A 19,701-nucleotide genomic window follows, 5' to 3' on the forward strand; every position below is an offset into this window, starting at 1 on the left:
CGAGTCAGGCTCGCGCAATGAGGGTTCCGTACTACAAACGTATTTTTTCGACATTTTGCACGATAACTCAAAAACTATGATGCATAAAAATAAATAAAAATCTGTTTTAGAATGTACAGGTAAAGACCTTTCATATGATACCCCACTTGATATAGTCACTGACTCCGAAAGTTGAAAATACTAATTATTAGTTCATGACCACAATTGATTTTTTTGTGTTTTTCCCCAAATGTCAGCTATAACATCTACCTACCTGCCAAATTTCATGATTCTAGGTCAACGGGAAGTACCCTGTAGGTTTCTTGACAGACAGACAGACAGACAGACAGGCAGGCAGACAGACAGACAGACAGACAGACAGACAGACAGACAGACAGACAGACAGACAGACAGACAGATAGACCTACAAAGTGATCCTATAAGGGTTCCGTTTTTCCTTTTGAGGTACGGAACCCTAAGAAACCTATGTTATCTGTGTTTATCTGTGGTCAAGCGTGATAGCAGGCGTGTGAGATTCAAAATAATTAATAAATTTTAAATAATTATTGTTTTAATTGAACCTTTCCAAGGTGGTATTTGGTAATGGAGTTCTTAGAATATAATGATGTCTCGGCTGAAATCAAAGGTGCCATGGTAAGTACAAAATATATTGCGGTATTTAAGAAAATAAACTACAATGTTGTTTGAGTGCTTTTAGTGGGCTTTTACTATGATTTCACAATATTTCATAGCATATAAGAAGGTAAAATGCATTCAGATAGCTTGTATCTAGGAAGTGCCTGTTCAATCTACTCCCTGCCCTTCAGCTTGTACAAACTCAGCTGGGCTATAAACTAGCTGGTCTCCACATAGTATAAAATAAAATAAAGTCACATCCCACTGTCTGTATGAATCCTTAGATATTTTAAAGTATGCAACGGGTTTTATTGAAGTTTTCACCAATAGAAAGTGATTCAAGACGATGGTTTATATATGTATAGTTTAATATTTTTTTTAATTGTCTAAAAATGAATGAAGTTGCAGGCATCAGCTAGTATTTAAATACAGGAAAACATTAAAGTGCTGATATTGAACAATCTTGTAAATTGCAGGTGCCAGGCAAAATAAAAATGACTGACCAGAACATAATCTTCAAAAACAGCAAAACTGGCAAAGTGGAACAGATATCAGCCAATGATATTGAACTTGTGAACTTCCAAAAGTTTATAGGGTCCTGGGGCTTAAGGGTGTTCATGAAAAATGGGACTCTTCACAGATATGGTGGCTTCAAAGAAGGTGTAAGTATTTAGTATGCTCATGTGGATTTAAGTTTTTAAAAAATTCTGTGGAAACTCATTAATTGTCTGGAACAAAATTATGCCTATGTCCATCTCTGGAATGCAATCTCTATACGTAGTATCAAAATCTGTTAAACAGATGGTCCATGAAATTGTAGCAGTTACCCAAAGTTCATTTTTGTTTAATTTCCCTTTCCTGTGTTGCATGCAAGCTCTTCTACTGTAACTTGTATTGTATTATATTTTTTCAGGAACAAGAAAAGGTAGCTAAGTTCTTCAAAAGCAACTACAAGAAGGATATGTTAGAAAAAGAGCTGTCCTTAAAAGGCTGGAACTGGGGAACGGCTAAGTTTAATGGAGCAGTGCTCAGTTACAATGTTGGCTCTAACACAGCTTTTGAGATACCCTTACATTATGTGTCACAGTGCAACACTGGCAAAAATGAGGTCACACTGGAGTTTCATCAGGTAATTCAGACCTGATTATACATAAATTCTGTATAATATATAGTAAAAAGGGTCTATGGCTTTGTGATTTATCTGCCTATTAGGTGGAACCTATAGACCTATTAGGTCTTTTGGAAATTTCATTTAGAAGTAGTGTATGTTCCTCTGGGATGTAAGCGATTTGTGTACGAAATTTCATCAAAATCAGCTGGTGGATATTCCTCTTAAATTTTTTCTAAAAATAATAATATCAAGAAATATTAATTTCAATTTCAATTTATTTATTAAATCAGACAACAATTGATCCATTATGTGTTAGTAACAATAAATACTTAATAACTATGTTAATACTTAAACACTAAGGAGTTAGTAACAAAATACTTAATCACTATGTTAGTACTTAATAACTAAAAGGGATTTAGTCCTCTGCACGAGTTTCCCCATTAGAGGACTATCCATTTTGTCTGCTATCATGCGCAGGATTCTGTTGCTGCTTCCTCGGACTCTGGACAATAGTGATGCTGTTTTCTTGCGCCAGATGGCATCGAAGCCATCTGTCCGCGCCTCAGCAAGCATAGCTGATGCACTACAGAACCGAGGTTGCCGCAACAAAATCCTGAACGCATTATTATATTGGACTCGCAGCACATTGTAAGCCCTTTGCGTGTACTGAAACCACAAGCTTGCCGAGTATAAGGATGTACAGTATGCTTTGAACAACGTGACTTTCACAGCATCTGTACATCGGGCAAACCTGCAGGCCACCATATTCGCTCGGACTGACAATGCCCTGCGTTCCCTTTCCATATCTTCATCATCTCCAAGGTTCTCGGTTAGCAAGTGCCCAAGGTATTTGAATTTGTGAACTCTATTGACAACTACTCCATGGAGCTTCAAAGGTGGAATATACATTGGACACTTGGTACCCGCCTTGAAGATCATGACTTCAGTCTTATTGACATTGTATTTCAATCCAAGGTCAGCAGCATACGACTACGCATTAATGCAAGCAAACCTTTTGTTACAGAATGACGACACTCCCGTATCGCTAATGGAAATGCGTTTTCATATACCGACAAACGAGTTGGCAGGTGACCTCGACGCGGTGGATGCTTTCCACCAGCAAGTCATGAACAAGGCGAGCGTCATCTCTGTGTCTGGCGACGCTATCGCTATCTTCAGGGAGCTGCAATGCCTCACTCCTCGGTATCTATGCAATCCAAGTAATAAAGACTAACTATAATAGGCAGTCCTCTTCGCATTCCTCTGTATTATCAGGTCGCGACTGAGTCGCTCATGTCATGAACAATTTCAGATTACTACTACCTTATCCAGAAGGAGCGAATTTGCCGCGAACCGTTTCGCGTGTATATGCGCGTACGTTGCGTCCAGAAAAAGTATGCAGCGCGTGCACTCGCTCTGAAGTTCGCGCGTAAACTTGATGCAATCTAGGTGTCACTAGTATTTTGATTTGCGCGAGTTACCCGCGCGACTCTATCGTACGTGTACGATACGAGTTCGTGCGAATCTATGTCGAAGCGACATCTGGCGACATCTGGCGCTGCTTGTGGACGGGATGTGTTGGCGCCCAGTATCTCGGTAACACGCACGTATGAATTCGTTGAAACGATCCGCGTCTAAGTCGCCTCTTCGGCAAGGTCTAAGAATTTTTATTTCATTGCTAATTCCATTTCTTGTATTCCAGTGGTCGTTACGACATCAAAGTGTTCCAGACATTTTTCCAACTGCACGGCAAAACGTTCGACTACAAGATACCCATGTCGACCGTACTACGGTTGTTCCTCCTGCCACACAAGGATACCAGGCAGATGTTCTTCGTGGTATCATTGGACCCGCCGATCAAACAGGGGCAAACCAGATACCACTACTTAGTGTTATTGTTTGGTGTAGAGGAGGAAACTAGTTTGGAACTGCCATTTACAGAGTAAGTTATTTTAAATTAGTAACTAGTGGTAACTTATTACAATTTTTGGAGGAATCTCTATTTTTTTAAAAATGAAATATAGCATATGTCACTCATGAATAATGTAGCTTTCTACTGGTGAAATAATTTTCAAAATCGGTTCGGTAGTTCCAGAGATTACCCCCTACAAACAAACTTATACCTAAACTTTACCGCTTTATAATATTAAAGTATAGATAGATAATTTTTTTTATAATCCTTATATTATTTCAGTGCTTTTCTTCCAGAATAAGACATCACTCGTCTTCTTTTTTTTTTCTTTTTTTTAAAGAATAGTAGCCATGTTAAATGACTAATATTCCCCTTTCCTCTCCAACTAAGCGTCAGGCTTGTGCTAGGAGTAGGTACGACAATAGTGCAAAGGGCGGAGTTTGAACCGTCTACCTTTCGGTTTTCAGTCCTTTATTATTATATATTATCATAGAGTTTCAGTAAATGGTAAATCAAAAAGTTTTCATAAACCTAAATCCAAGCGGATGAAATCGCGGGGATCATCTAGTGCCTTCTATATACGCAAATTGTAATTGAGATTGTACCCATGTGATTATCATAACTTTCACAATAGACTAGTAACTTATTGGTGATACGGGTAATTAATTGTTAAATGTGCCAATGGTAAATTGTCCTGACGATTTAAAGCACTGTAAAAGCTACTCCCCAAGGGTACTCATGATCATACCATGTGTGAGCAAAACATGTAGTCCAATCTGAACATGAGGCGTATGACTTGGTTATGACGTAGGCATTGTACAAAAACAAATTTTAGCTTGGCTTGTGTATTTAATCCTTAATTACGTAAATTACACAGACCAATATGCCGTAACTTAATATTGGAAATTACTTGGGAATAATTTAATTTGTTTGTCAATCAAATATATTTTTTTCAGGGAAGAGTTAAAGGAAAAATACGAGGGGAAGATAACAAAGGAATTATCTGGACCAACCTATGAAGTATTAGCGAAAATTATGAAAGTAATCATTAACAGGAGAGTCACTGGACCTGGAGACTTTTTGGGGTGATTATAAAATTTTTAGATATTTAAAGCTGATGCAGCCGAGGTACTGCAGCGCGTCAGGCATGTTCACCGAAGCGAGAGTCTGACTTCTTCGCGACTATTCGCAATCGTGTAGCCTCTTTCTGGAATAGAATATGACAGTCCAATAACGTCATACTTTTTACTTTTATTACCGAGACGTTGGGGTCCCAACGTGGCGACCTCGCACTGGACAGCGCAGCGTTGGAAGACCCCCCACTATGTGGACAAACAGAGTAATAACCCTAAATTTAGCTTTGCATAAAGCATAGAACTTTGATTCTGCCTTATAAGATCTTTTCTTTCATATTTCAGGCATCACAAGACACCAGCGATCGCGTGTTCATACAAAGCGGCCGCCGGGTACTTGTACCCTCTGGAGAAAGGTTTCATCTACGTGCATAAGCCACCCGTTCACATTCGCTTCGAGGAAATCGCTTCCGTCAACTTCGCGAGAGGCGGCGCTTCCTCTACCAAGTAAGCTGTGCCTTTATTATGACTCACTATAGTAAATCTTTCTGCGCTTTCTGTCCCAGAAAGTGCTGGAAAGATTTGGGGGAGGCCTACGCCGTAGAGGCGACTAATACGTAAATGGAATAAAGTAAATGAAATGTAAGGTTATGTTTAAATTTGATTATTTGTAGCGTATAGAAGCTGTTGTAGCCTAGTGATTAGGACGTCCGCCTTCTATTCGGGAGGTTTCGATCCCGGGCACGCACCTCTAACTTTTCGGAGTTATGTGCGTTTTAAGTAATTAAATATCACATGCTGTAACGGTGAAGGAAAACATCGTGAGGAAACCTGCATGCCTGAGAGTTCTCCATAATATTCTAAAAGGTGTGTGAAGTCTACCAATCCGCACATGGCCAGCGTGACAGACTAGGGCCAAAACCCTTCTCACTCTGAGAGGAGACCCGTGCTCTGTAGTGAGCCGGTGATGGGTTGATCATGATGATTATGAGGTACAAAGTTCAAATTTTCACAGAATGTGTATTTTTGTTGCCACTATAATAACAAATAGGAAAAATTTCAAAATGGTCGCCATGAGAATTAAAAGTGTTTTTTTTATTTTTATTCAGATACAAGTTAGCCCTTGACTGCAATCTCACCTGGTGGTAAGAGATGATGCAGTCTAAGATGGAAACGGGCTAACCTGGAAGGGGTATGGCAATTTTTACTAAACCACACCCCTTTGGTTTCTACACGGCATATTTCTTGTACAGTACGGAACCCTTCGTTTGCTAGTCCGTCTCGCACTTGGCTGATTTTTTATTGTTGCTCTCGTTGTATAGATCTTTCGACTTCGAGATAGAGTTGAAGCAGGGCAGCGTTCATACATTCAGCAGCATCGAGAAGGGAGAATACGACAAGCTCTTCGACTACATCACGTCCAAGAAGCTGCATGTCAAGAATACTGGCAAAAACGTATGTTATATCACTACCAATGTTATAATTGCGAAAGAGTGTTTGTTTGTTGGTTTGTCCTTCAATCACGCCGCAATGGACCAACACGTGATTTTTTGCCGGTTATAGTTAAAGACCTGAAGAATGGCATAGGTTACTTTTTATCCTGTAAAATCAAGGAGTCCCTACAGGGTTTTTCAAGTCCAATCCAGTTCTAATCCAACCTTAAAACCCTAAATCCACGCGGACGAAGCCAAGTCACGACAATGTACGTTACATCACTAACCATAATATTATAAATGCGAAAGTGTGATTGTTTGTTGGTTTGTCCTTCACGCACGCTGCAAAGGAGCAATGGATCGACGTGATTTTCTTGCATGGATATAGTTAAAGATCTGGACAATGACATTCTGCTCCTTTTTATCCCGGAAAAGCAGAGTCCCACAGGATTAAATTTTAAACCATAAATCCATGTGTACCGTAAATCCAGTTCTAATCCATCAGCCCTATACATTTAGTAAAATTTTAGGTATTTATCAACTCCAGTGGCTGCGGAGTAGTATAAAGAACTAATACTAGCTGATGCCGGCGATTTCGCCTGCGTGGATTTGGTTTTTCAGAAGCGGGAATTCTTTGATTTTCCAGGATAAAAAGTCCTATAAATCCTCCAGGATCCTATCTCTAGACTTTTTGTTAAAATCGATTAAGAGGATGGGCCGTGAAAAGATAACAGACATACAAACGTATTTATAATATTGGGCTGAATAAGTATTAACTCGAAGCGAAATTGTGTTGGACTGCATTTTGCACTTGAGAAATGTTTTTTTTTAATATTAACAGGACAAAGCGCTATACGACGACGACTTCGGAGACTCGGACACCGAGAAGGAACCGGACGCGTACTTGGAGCGCGTCAAGGCCGAAGCTAAAGAACGGGATTCCGACGATAGCGACGATGATGAGAGCACCGATGAAGACTTCAACCCTGACAAGGCTAGAGAGAGCGACGTGGCTGAAGAGTAAGTGAGACAGATGTATCTTTCTCTTAGCAGAGCGAGGCGAAAGAACGGGTTTTCGGCGACAACGATAGATCTTGACACGGTAAAAGAAAGCGATGTGGCAGAGGAGTGAGTGAGATAGACGAGTGAGTAAGTGAGCCTTCTAACAGAGCTTATGAAAGCTAAAGACCAAAGAACGGTAGGGCGATTGTCTAAAACCTGCATCAATCATTATTACAATCTCAATTGTTCTGATTGGCTGAATTTGTGCGATTCTTGTTGCAACAATGCATTGTGGCCAATAGTGAGCGAGCATTAACCAATCAGAGATGATTGCGATCGTGACATTGTAGCTGTCAAACAACCGCGGTAGGGACACCGAGAAGGAACCGGACGCGTACTTGGAGCGCGTCAAGGCCGAAGCTAAAGAACGGGATTCCGACGATAGCGACGATGATGAGAGTACCGACGAAGACTTCAACCCTGACAAGGCTAGAGAGAGCGACGTGGCTGAAGAGTAAGTGAGATAGATGTTTTTTTCTCGTAGCAAAGCGAGTGAAGGCTGAAGTGAAAGGACGGGATAATTGGGAAGCGCGTTTGCCACAATAAGCGTAAACGCGCAGGAAAAACAAAAAAAAACAATCAAAAGTCATAAATTTCATAGTATTATGGAGATGTTCACACTAGTCTGTCGTGATAAGCTCTGTACGGTACTACTACTTACTTTTATAAGTTACGCCGATGAACCTGCGCAGAAATCTTATTTTTGAATGATGGGTTGAGATATTTACACATCATTCAAAAATAAGATTCCACGCAAGTCCATCCGCTGTTGCTTGTTGCCTACGCGTCATGTTTTGTATTCGCGAATTTTGTGCGAGACAGCACGACTCTCTGTTGTTCTTGAGTTTAAAATCTGATCATAAAGCAACAAGGTCTGCATTTGTTTGGTACATTCGGTTTTAGTCGGCGTTAGGTTCCACTTTTCGGCGCAAACGATTTATGCCGTTGCGACTACGTTGCGTTTGCGAAAAATTACCTAGTACTGGGGCCCTACTAACATCGCTTAAAGTAGTAACGTTTTAATATTGTTTTGACATTTTCCTGCAAAACTTGTATGAAAATGTCAAAACAATATGAAAACATTATTAGTAGAAGCCTCTGTATGCTCCGGTTTGTCTATCTTCCCGTCAGATTTGTCCAAGTAGTTGTGAGTTATATTTATTTGGTTTTTTTTTTTGTCAAATAATCAGATATGACACCAACCCATCGTCGTCTGAAGACTCCGACGCGTCAGGCGCTTCCGGCGACAGCAAGAAAGAGAAGAAGAAAGAAAAGAAACCGAAAAAGACTATTACTATTGTGAGTAATATTTAATTGAACTCTTGCACCCGGAGAACGTTTTGGTCTTATTATGTCTGTGGATACTTAAATATAAATTGCTTAGTATTTTATCGACATGCTCGTGGTCTTTTCGTGTCTATACTATTCAAACAGAAAAATTAGAATCAAACGGTATTTTATTTTATGTACGACTAGTAGTGAGGATTGTGCTACGTCTGTGACTCTATCACAGGTTCGGAAAATAGATTCTACTGATGAACTGACCAAAAAATTTGCCATTACTCTTTTCAAACCGTAAAAAGTTACAATATTATCAAAGTAACTAAACTGTGGACAAATGAAAGCTCAACCACCAACTGAATTCTTTAATGACAAAGTTGCGTCGAAAACTTTGTCATCAAGTAATTCAGCAATAGGCTACTTGACAATTTTTTTAAGTTGGTCTTAAATGGTTAATATTTGTCCTATTATATCAAAAAAATTAACACTATATTTTTTTGCGCCCTAAAAACCGTAAAACTTTAATTTAAAAAAATATTTTTCTTAGACAGGTGAAAACACTGTCGGCCATGTTTGGCCGATAGATTATCTGTGCTCTGACGTCATGCATTTGTAAACAACAGCATAACCACAGAGTACATTATATAATATACTGAGCATAACCTACCAAAGTTTAATAAACATGACTTCTATACTAGTTTACATGAAAAATATAGTAATTATCGTTATTGTATCATCCGAGAATGTAAAAAACGCATCGATAAAGACCACAGGAAAGTTGTGGATTAGAGTGCCCAGTGAAATAAATATACGTAACACGCAAAGACTTGCTTAAAGGGATCCTATATGACTAACGACTTCAACCCAAATTTATTTTTGCAAAGATCACTTTGTTGTAAGTCTTACTTAATAACTTATTCAATTTATAAAGAGAAAACGATATTTTTTTACGTTTACTATGAGTTTTTAGAAATATATAAAAACTAGCTTATGCTCGTGACTTCGCCCGCGTGGACTTCATAAATTTCAAACCTCCATTTAACCCACTCAGGGGTGGAATTTCAAAAAATCCTTTCCTAGTGGATACCTTCTCTTTACCTACAAAGAACACACTCACCAAATTTCATGTATCTAGGACCAGCTGTTTAGATGTTTAGGCTGTGCGTTGATATATAAGTTAGTCAGGACTCTAAATTTTATATATATGGATACTACGTTAGTCCCCGCGTGACATAGGAATGACATTTCTTTGTTTACATATTTAATGACGTCACATCATGGCTGACAGCGTTTTCTGCGTTTCAAATAAAAATAAAAATTGTATTTTTTTAAATTGGATTTATATATCCATCCTGCGTTTTTAATAATTGTTATTGATATATTTCGTTGTCTTAAGCAAAATACTATAATAAATAATCATTTATGGGACGAAATTAGATATGAGTCAAGTAGCCTATTGTATTTATTATAGTCTCGAATTAATAAGTGGGTTTTACACACTGTTTAAATTTTTTGTGTAATGGCAAATCTGAAAATTCTTTCGGGGCCATATTATAAAAGCAAATACTCAGCCATACTAAATATTTCAGTACATCACGCAGATTCCATGGTAGTTTTACCAGTTGATGACAGTTTCTTGCTATCCTAAAGTGCTCAAAATAATTAAAACTAACTTTCAATTGATTACAGTCAGAAACGCCGCGCAAACGCAAAGATAAGTCCAAGAAACGCGATAAAGACGTTAACGCGCCCAAGCGGCCTTCCACTGCCTTCATGCTGTGGCTTAACGAGAACCGCAAGAAGATCATCGACGAAAACCCCGGGATCAAGGTCACCGAGGTCGCCAAGAAGGGCGGCGAGCTGTGGCGAGACATGAAGGACAAGTCTGTAAGTATTGCATTACCCATGCAGCATGCTCACTACTGCCTGCATGTCACGAGAACCGCAAGAAGATCATCGACAAAAACCCCGGGATCAAGGTCACCGAGGTCGCCAAGAAGGGCGGCGAGCTGTGGCGAGACATGAAGGACAAGTCTGTAAGTATTGCATTACCCTTGCAGCATGCTCACTACTGCCTGCATGTCACGAGAACCGCAAGAAGATCATCGACAAAAACCCCGGGATCAAGGTCACCGAGGTCGCCAAGAAGGGCGGCGAGCTGTGGCGAGACATGAAGGACAAGTCTGTAAGTATTGCATTACCCTTGCAGCATGCTCACTACTGCCTGCATGTCACGAGAACCGCAAGAAGATCATCGACAAAAATCCTGGGGTCAAGGTCACCGAGGTCGCCAAGGGCGGCGAGCTGTGGCGAGACATGAAGGACAAGTCTGTAAGTATTGCATTACCCTTGCAGCATGCTCACTACTGCCTGCATGTCACGAGAACCGCAAGAAGATCATCGACAAAAACCCCGGGATCAAGGTCACCGAGGTCGCCAAGAAGGGCGGCGAGCTGTGGCGAGACATGAAGGACAAGTCTGTAAGTATTGCATTACCCTTGCAGCATGCTCACTACTGCCTGCATGTCACGAGAACCGCAAGAAGATCATCGACAAAAACCCCGGGATCAAGGTCACCGAGGTCGCCAAGAAGGGCGGCGAGCTGTGGCGAGACACGAAGGACAAGTCTGTAAGTATTGCATTACCCTTGCAGCATGCTCACTACTGCCTGCATGTCACGAGAACCGCAAGAAGATCATCGACAAAAATCCTGGGGTCAAGGTCACCGAGGTCGCCAAGGGCGGCGAGCTGTGGCGAGACATGAAGGACAAGTCTGTAAGTATTGCATTACCCTTACCGCATGCTCACTACTACCTGCATGTCAAGAGAACCGCAAGACGATCGTCGACGAAAACCCCGGGATCACGGTCGCCGAGGTCGCCAAGAAGTGCGGCGAGTTATGGCGAGACATGAAGGACAAATCTGTACATATTGCATTGTGTGCTTACTACTGCCACAGAGTAAGGATATGATATTACATACAGAGGTTCCAGCCGTGGGGTAAGTGCAGGACAAAGGAGCGACGCGACGCAGTAGCTCTGGCTAAAGGCTCTATGTGGAAAGGTCGTCGTGGGCGTCATTTACATGCATTACACATGAGATCTAAGGCGTCGCGGTCAACCGTGTCTCTTTTTATACTGTGTTGCTGCCTCCAGGTCACAACGAAAAACAACCCCGACCTCAAGGCCACCGAGGTCGCCACGAAGAGTGATGAGCTGTGGTGTCAAGGTCAAACCATGACCTCATGATCACCGCAGTATAAGCATGTTTTACATGTTAATTAAGGCAACCGAGGGGCGGTAACAGTCATGAGTTTTAATAATTCTTCAATTAGCTGTTTCATTTTAATAATAATGAATGTTTACTAATGTATTTACAGGAGTTAATAATATTAAATAAATAATTCATCATCATCGTCATTATCAACCAGTAGACGTCCACTGCTGGGTATAAGGTCTCTTGTAGGGACTTCCACACGCCATATTCTTGCGCCGCCTGAACCCAGCGGGTCCCTGCGACTCGTTTAATGTCGTCTGTCTACGTAGTATTAATAAATAATTAAATTAAATGTTTCCCACAGGAATGGGAAGAGAAAGCCGCCAAAGCGAAAGAGGACTACAACCAAGCCATGCAGAAGTACAAAGACAGTGGCGCCGCGGACGAGTACAAGCAGAAGAAAAAGCAAGCAGATAAAGGTAGGTACATGGTACAGCTCTATAGCCACAGGTTTACGACAGTTAGGGATCTTCGACGCCTCGACGTTTTGTTAGACGGCATCTACCTGTATATGTAAAACATCCCATGGGAACTCTTATTTTTCGGAATAAAAAGTATCCTATGTCCTAAAAAGTATACTATGACTATTGACTCCAGGTATATTTTAACTAATACCCATGCAAAAAAATCACGTCGATCCGTCGTTGGTCCGTTGCGAAAACCAACAACTAAAAAATTCAGTACTAGTTTGTTATTTAACAGTTCGTCATATTTGTATCGGCCTTTATATAACGTATAATTATGAGCCTTTTAAATAAAGTATTCCATTATATATAAGACGAAAACTTCGTTACAGAATGTGTACCGGCCTTTATAGAGGCTGTATGAGACTTGAATGTGTATGGGCATGATACATAATAAAGTATTCTATTGTTTTTTAAAGATCGCAAAGCCGCGGAGAAGAAGACGAAAGCCCCAGTGAGTAAGAAGGCGAAGAACACAAGCGCAGGCTCTGGATCTGGCAAGTTCACCAGCAAGGAATATATTGAAGACGATGACAGTTCCTCTGACTCCGACAAAGAGAAGAAAGACAAGAAAGACAAGAAGGAGAAGAAGGACACCAAAGAGGTATAAATAAATAAATAAAAATCTTTTTTATTCGAATAAACTTTTACAAGTACTTACGAATAGTCGGATGCAACTACCACTGGTTCGGAATGCCTTTCCTACCGTATGTAACACAAGCCTCAGTAAGTAAAGTAAGTAAGAAGGCGTAGAACGGTAAAGCCACCAGAAAGGAGTACCTACATTGAATGAAGACGACGACAGCTGGTCTTCTGACTTCGGCAAAGAGAAGAAAGACAAGAAGGACACCAAAGAGGTAAGTAACAGAACCGTTATCCCTAGAGCTTAGCAGTAAGAATGCGAAGAACAGCAAAGTCACCAACACAGAATAACATTGAATACGAAAACAGATCCTCTGATTCCAAAAAAGAGAAAGACAAGAAGGAGAAGGACACAAAGAGAAGAAATACACCAAAGAGGTAAGTAACAAAACCCTTATTCCTAGAGCTTAGCAGTAACAAGGCGAAAAACGACAAAGTCACCAGCAAGAATTACAGTGAAGATAACGACAGCTGACTTTGACAAAGAGAAGAAGGTATATATAGATACATACATGACTAATACCAACCACACTAACTTTTTTTTAAATGTAAACATTGAACTTGCCTTATTGATATTTTAAAATAGTGGTGTTACATTTTTGTGAAAAAAAAAAATATTGTTTCTTTCAGAGTAAAGAATCGAAAAAGGAAAAAACTAAGTCATCATCAGAGGCGGAAGCGTCATCAGGTTCTGGTGATGAAAGCGGTAGCGGGAGCGATTAGTGTATACCTAGTTCCACCTTTATAGTACAGTTGGAGTCACGTAAAAAGAGCTCTCACCATACTTGCGCAGTGGGTGATTTATCGATCTTTTATATAATGCGACGACGGCGGTGTCTATGCAGCCACGTGATTGGTCCGGCAATCAATATTTCGTTTCACGCTCAGCGTAAAGGGCTCTTTTTACCTGAAACCAACTACATACGTAAGTTTAACGATTAGGAATACAATCTCGTGATATTTTATTACAATTAAGTTTCTTTTATAAATGTATAAATAAGGATTTCATTAAAAAAAATATCAATAAATTTTGTTTTTAATTAATTTAATTACTTTTGACATGAAATTTCACAAGTTTTTATCATTTTGACAGATTTTTGTTTCAAGTAACCCGAAATTAAATTAAAAATTCAAAACCCTCTAAAACTTGTAAACTCAGTTCGGTTGAGACTCAACCGCGACGCGTGCGCGATCTGAGTGCCTGTGAAAAAGAACGCCGGATGGGTTCGAAACTAGTCGGTCTAGCGTCGACTGAACACGTGAGTAAAGCCGGATGTGAGACATGTATAATGGAAATCACTCACGATAGTTTAAATGCTAAAATAAAACCATAAAACAATTTTTTTTATAAGTAGGTAACTACTTACCTATTCTATATTACTTATTCATAAAAAACTAGATGATGCCCGCGACTTCGTCCGCGTGGATTTAGGTTTTTAAAAATCCTGTGGGAACTTCTATTTTCCGGGATAAAAAGTAGCCTATGTCCTTCCCCGGGATGCAAGCTATCCCTGTACCAGTCAAAATCGGTTGAACGGTTGAGCCGTGAAAAGCTAGCAGACAGACAGACACACTTTCGCATTTATAATATTAGTATGGATATAAATTAACTAGTATTAGTTAACACGTAAGTAATTACTTTACTTTTTTATCGCTGGGAAATGCATTTACGCATCCCCCTCGGAAACCAGCCAGCCAGGGAAGGTATGTGTAATGTGAGAGGCGACCGGAATACCCACTAAAACCCAGCGGCGTACCTGCGCCTGGGCCCTGGTGACTGGGTCACGGAAACACCGAAGCAATCAACCGCGATCCGCCGAGGCGGACCCTCCACCGGGTACCCACTCGGGAGGTCCCCCGCCGCATGTCCGAGGTGCACAAACGGGCGACAACGCGTTTCCCCGCACATCGCTCGCGTCCCATCCTTTGCTTCGTCCACTGTGCCCTCTGCTAGTCGGAGGGACACGCGGAGATACCGACCCCCCCTGCCAGGTCATTATACTATAGCTAACAATATTCCCGAATAGAAATTATTAGCCATGTTACCGGGGCGCAAGGGAGCCAATTCATCCAAAAGGGACCAACAGCACCCAGGCACACTGGGAGGTTACCTGGCGGCCGGCGGGCACCCCACGTAAGTAAGTAAGTACCTTCCTACCTATTTCATACAAGTATAACCGGTATAGTAGTAAAAGGTGGTGAGAAATTGTACCTGCTAATGAACTATAATAATAGAGAGATCTTACACTATATTGCTTTACCCTGGGGCCTTGGTATACGCTCACTTTTTCACTCGAAGGGTTCGCACTATTACAATAGTAAGGTACCTAAGTACTACTTACTTGAATTATTTTAATACGAACCACTTAACGGGCAAAAAGTGTAGTAAAGACGCGCCAAGAACCGGTAGGTACGTTTTTTCTACACGCAGTGGAACTTTTAACGACTTCCTCTTTTTTTAGGGTTCCGTTCCCGAAGGGTAGCAACGGGACCCCACTGTCCGTCCCTCCATCCGTCTGTCTATCAGCGGGCTGTATCATTGTGAACCATAATAGATAGAGACGTGAAATTTCACAGAATATGAATTTGTATTTATATTGCCGCTATTACAACAAATACTAAAAATTTCAAAATTTTCGCCATGAAAATTAAAAAAAAAGTGTTATTTCTTGTACTAAGGTACGGAACTCTTCCCTGTGCGAGTCCGAGTCGCACTTGACCGAGTTTTTTAGATTTTAACAGCGATATGATAGTTGATACCTATATAATAGGTATTATGTGAGTTATGTGGTGACACTTTAGTTATAATATAGAAACTTTACAATTTTTAAATAAAATAAGTAGGTATGTTCGTTATTATCTTCTATGCACCTACTGCCTATAAATGGGTAGGTGGTATATTAGGTAGGCAGGTTATAGGTATAGTTACCTACTTACATACTTAATCTGTGTTGCTCAGTGCTCTTATCTCTTGAAGATATTATTCAGTTTCAGTTCACTGAATATCTAGAATGTATTTTATTGCTAACATCTTAAGCACTACACCCTTATACGCCAAGAAATAAAAACTATTTCTCAAGTTCCTCAAAATATCAAATCGTAAACAAACGCGCTCACAAACGTTGTTTTATTGGCATCCCTTTCCCACTTCGTTTGCCGCGCTTTTTATATTTTCGAAGTAAACGTTGGCGGCATTCGAAATCTGGCGCGATTTCTTTTGTGAGTCTCTCATAAGGGAAACCTTAAAGAGGCTTAAACCACATTTTGAGATACTTCTTTAAATTAATATATGAAAAGTTGTCATGAAAAATGTTTATTTGTTCTTAAACCATCATACTATGATGTGATTTAATAGAAATTATTGTTATTTTCGTAGTATTTCACCAAATAATTTTTTTAAGCACAATGTACGGGGCCAACACGCTCAGTAAAATTTAAGCTTTATCATCGTCCAATAAGGTGCTATTTCGAATGGAGACATTAGCCTATACTTTACGGATATACGTAGTACAAGATGCTTCCGTGAACTTGTGTAGTTGGTAGAACTGCCAGCGTCAGCCAATCAGGAACGACATAGATGTCGCTGTAGTAGCGACGCGAGACGACCCAAGCTAGCTTGCTCTGGGAACATTACTTCGAGCTCCATACATTTTCTTCTGGTTCTCTACGTCTGCAGTTTGGTTGTGTACCAGTTCAAAAATAATTCAAAATTTTCGCCATAAGGTAAGTCTAATCAATTTTCTAATTAAACCTACGCGTTTTAATAAGCTTAATTGTGATTATTAGTCCGTGATTCGTAATAATATCTTTCAATCCACGTTGGAATTTTGAGTCAAACATGGCTATAGGCTTCGTCTTACTTTCGTAGTACGCGTGGGTATGGGAAAGGACGCCCTATTTCTAATAATTAATTTCTCGATTCTTTTGCATTGAACGTCTGCAACAGTTCTTCTACGATCTTTTGTTAAATACTTCAAGATCTATTTGGTAATTATGTCATCTAAACTTATTGCGTATTTTCAACACAATATGAGAAAACAAAATGGCTCGTTCGACCGAAGCATAGGCCAGTGAACTCGATGTATGGGGCGATTACTTATTTCATCGATTTTTACGTTAAAACTTAGTCGAATTAGTGTAATTTAGCGTATTAAAGGTTAATTAATTGCCTGAATTCATTATTTTGCTAAAATAAGACTACAAAAACGTTTCCCGCCAAAACGCTTCTCGTGCAAAGCTAATGGGCGCGTGGTTGCACGTTAGCTCGAAAGATAATGGTTGTTCGAGCTTCCTAACCTGTTGCCACGCTTTTAATAACTTGTATCTTTATTTTATTTCAGGAAAAAAGTTAAAATGACGGACAAGCCGAAGCGTCCTATGTCAGCATACATGATTTGGCTCAACAGTGCAAGAGAGCAAATCAAGTCTGAACATCCCGGTCTAAAAGTCACCGAAATAGCTAAAAAGGGAGGTGAAATATGGAGGGGGATGAAGGACAAGAGTGTAAGCTTTCTATTATTTTATCAAATATTTCTCTAATTAGGTCTTTGTCCTAACCTGTTTTTTTATTGTTTGTATATTTTGCTTATCCAGGAATGGGAGGAAAAGGCGGCTGAAGCAAAGGAGCAATACACTAAAGATCTAGAATCATATAATGCCAATGGTGGAGGTGGTGAAGGCGGTGGCGGCAAGAAGCCCCAAAAGCGAGGAAAGAAGGGCAAGAAAGCTCCAGCACCCGTGAGTATTTCTCTTGCTTATTTTCAAAACTATTTCATTTTCATAATTGTTTTAGTTAATAATTTTGTTGCAAACTTGTTATCATGTCAAGCGATATGTATTGTACCTTTATCATCGAGAGATAGCAGTGCAAAGTTGTACACAGGTGATTTGATTGTACAACTTGTTTCAGAAGGCTAAGAAGAAGAAGGAGGAGTCTGAGGATGAGGATGGTGGCGAGGAGGAGGACGAGGAAAGCGAATGATCTCCTTACCATAGGCATTTCTGTTCATATTGAATAAATTTACTGGATTTAATTTATTAACAAAGTAAAATCGGACCGACTTTCCAAAGTCTGTATTTCCATATGTTCTTAATTTCTATGATTATTACAGATTATTAATGATTCAAAGAAAAAGATTAATTAACAATTTAATGTATTTATATTCGGTGGATATGATAAAATTGTTGATTATTTGACAGGTGTTATTTACTACTTATGTCTTGGTCGTAGTATTGAGTAGTGTTTAGGTTTAAGTGTGCAGAGTTTGGAAAGTTCTTCGCAGGCTTGTTGTCTTTAGGGTTTTCAAGCCTAAAAAAAATAATTTAAGTGTTAGCATGTATACACTGGGGAATTGTACAGTTAGCCCTCCCTCGTTAAGTTCGCTGTGACTCTGGATGCTCACCTTTTAATTGTATTTTGAATGGTTTTATCAAAACTGTGTCTACTACAATCCTTCTGCCGTAAAGCTCTTTAAATCGATTTGATATGCCATAAGTATAATTTACGTCTTAGATTTATTTTGCCCACATAGACAAGTTTTGGTCAAACTATGTCAACATGTAAAATAAGAGACAATTCCATATGTATGAAGTGACAGCTTATTGTTAATTAAACCTACCTCTCTCATTGTAAATTTCAATGCTTATAATGGTACCAAACTTTTAAGCTAAGATCAGTTGGGACTCGAGCCCGATCTGTTAGGAAATTGATGTGTATGTTGTATTTTTAGTTATAGGTAGGTTTTCAATGTGATTAGTCTCTCAAATTTTACATTTGTGTTATTTTTAAAAATGAGAATTAGCATTCCTCATGTCAATACGGATTTTACATGTTCAATAAAGTAATTTCATATAAGATTCTATTTTTCAATTTGTCTTTTCATTCTTAATTTCCTGGCTAAAGGTATTTATGCTACTTTAATCTGTGATGTTAATAGTATCAAGGTAAGTATACCTAAAGCAGTTAATAAAAATATGTAGGTAAAGTACGCGACAGGTCGAGATGGCAGTTGGAGAAACTTCACGCACCCGCATAGCCTCCGTACGGGGCGTCCCGTTGCCTCATACCCAGATTGCCATCTCAACATGTCGCGGACTACCTACTAACTAAAGGCATAAGTATGATATATATCAATTGTGTAGTCAGTCATGTGCCTAGGTTATACCTAACTAGATAAAAATATGTACATCAGTACCTACTGATTCATTCGGTCTAGTAAAAGTTAATTGGGTCATCAATAATTTGATGTTTTCATGGCACATCACATTGCGTACCCGTATTAGTATATTATCTATGACATTGCGTCTCACCGGTACATTTATTGAGACGGCCTAGAGTAAAGCAATATTCAATGTACTCTGTGGAGTAAAGTAACAAACTGAACGGGCGATTGGAAATTGGAACCACCGAATTGGAACGACGCATTGACGCCATTTTGTTTTTGCTCAGCAGAGAAATAGGCATGGCAATCATAATAGCCAATAATGGCGCATTGGAGAATCGATTTCTTGTCCCCAAAAAATCGATATATCACCTAGAAAGTCGATATTCGACTTTTCTGTTTTGATAAAATTATTTGAATGTAAAAGTTGCAAATAAATTCTATTTTTTGTACTCAAAACAAAGAAATAACAGTTTTTCGCTTATTGATATCGATAATCGATAGTAACTACAATACGACCTGATAGTTTGGTATAGAATATAATAGAAACAACTTTAATGTGTGATTAAAGATCAATATTATTATTAAAATTGAGTTCTTTGCTTTCCATTGGATTTGTAATGTAAGAGCTCCCACAGACTTACAATTTCAAGTTGAACGACTGTTGAGCA

General features: G+C 39.5%; 2 protein-coding genes across 3 annotated transcripts; both read left to right on the forward strand.

Moving 5' to 3' along the window:
• The first annotated feature begins 474 nt into the window (after positions 1-474).
• Positions 475-13,891, forward strand: Ssrp (structure specific recognition protein). Its single transcript, XM_034975881.2, has 14 exons — positions 475-633; positions 1,092-1,277; positions 1,529-1,744; positions 2,751-2,929; positions 3,429-3,668; positions 4,595-4,723; positions 5,057-5,218; positions 6,034-6,166; positions 6,986-7,164; positions 8,397-8,505; positions 10,177-10,374; positions 12,068-12,182; positions 12,647-12,831; positions 13,500-13,891. Exons 1-14 carry the CDS (start codon positions 583-585, stop codon positions 13,590-13,592), a joined length of 2,175 nt encoding a protein of 724 aa, XP_034831772.1. The 5' UTR covers positions 475-582; the 3' UTR covers positions 13,593-13,891.
• A 2,544-nt stretch (positions 13,892-16,435) lies between these two features.
• Positions 16,436-18,738, forward strand: LOC117988716 (high mobility group protein D-like). Of its 2 annotated transcripts, none has more exons than XM_034975889.2 (4): positions 16,436-16,592; positions 17,210-17,372; positions 17,463-17,606; positions 17,779-18,738. In XM_034975889.2, the coding sequence occupies exons 2-4, from the start codon at positions 17,223-17,225 to the stop codon at positions 17,848-17,850; spliced, it is 366 nt and encodes a 121-aa protein (XP_034831780.1). In that variant the 5' UTR covers positions 16,436-16,592; positions 17,210-17,222; the 3' UTR covers positions 17,851-18,738. The 2 variants fall into 2 exon arrangements, with proteins under 2 accessions (XP_034831780.1, XP_034831781.1); XM_034975890.2 differs by having other exon boundaries at positions 17,782-18,738.
• Positions 18,739-19,701: the final 963 nt, after the last annotated feature.

This window comes from Maniola hyperantus, chromosome 15 (genome assembly GCF_902806685.2).
Source record: "Maniola hyperantus chromosome 15, iAphHyp1.2, whole genome shotgun sequence".
Lineage (NCBI taxonomy): Eukaryota > Metazoa > Arthropoda > Insecta > Lepidoptera > Nymphalidae > Maniola > Maniola hyperantus.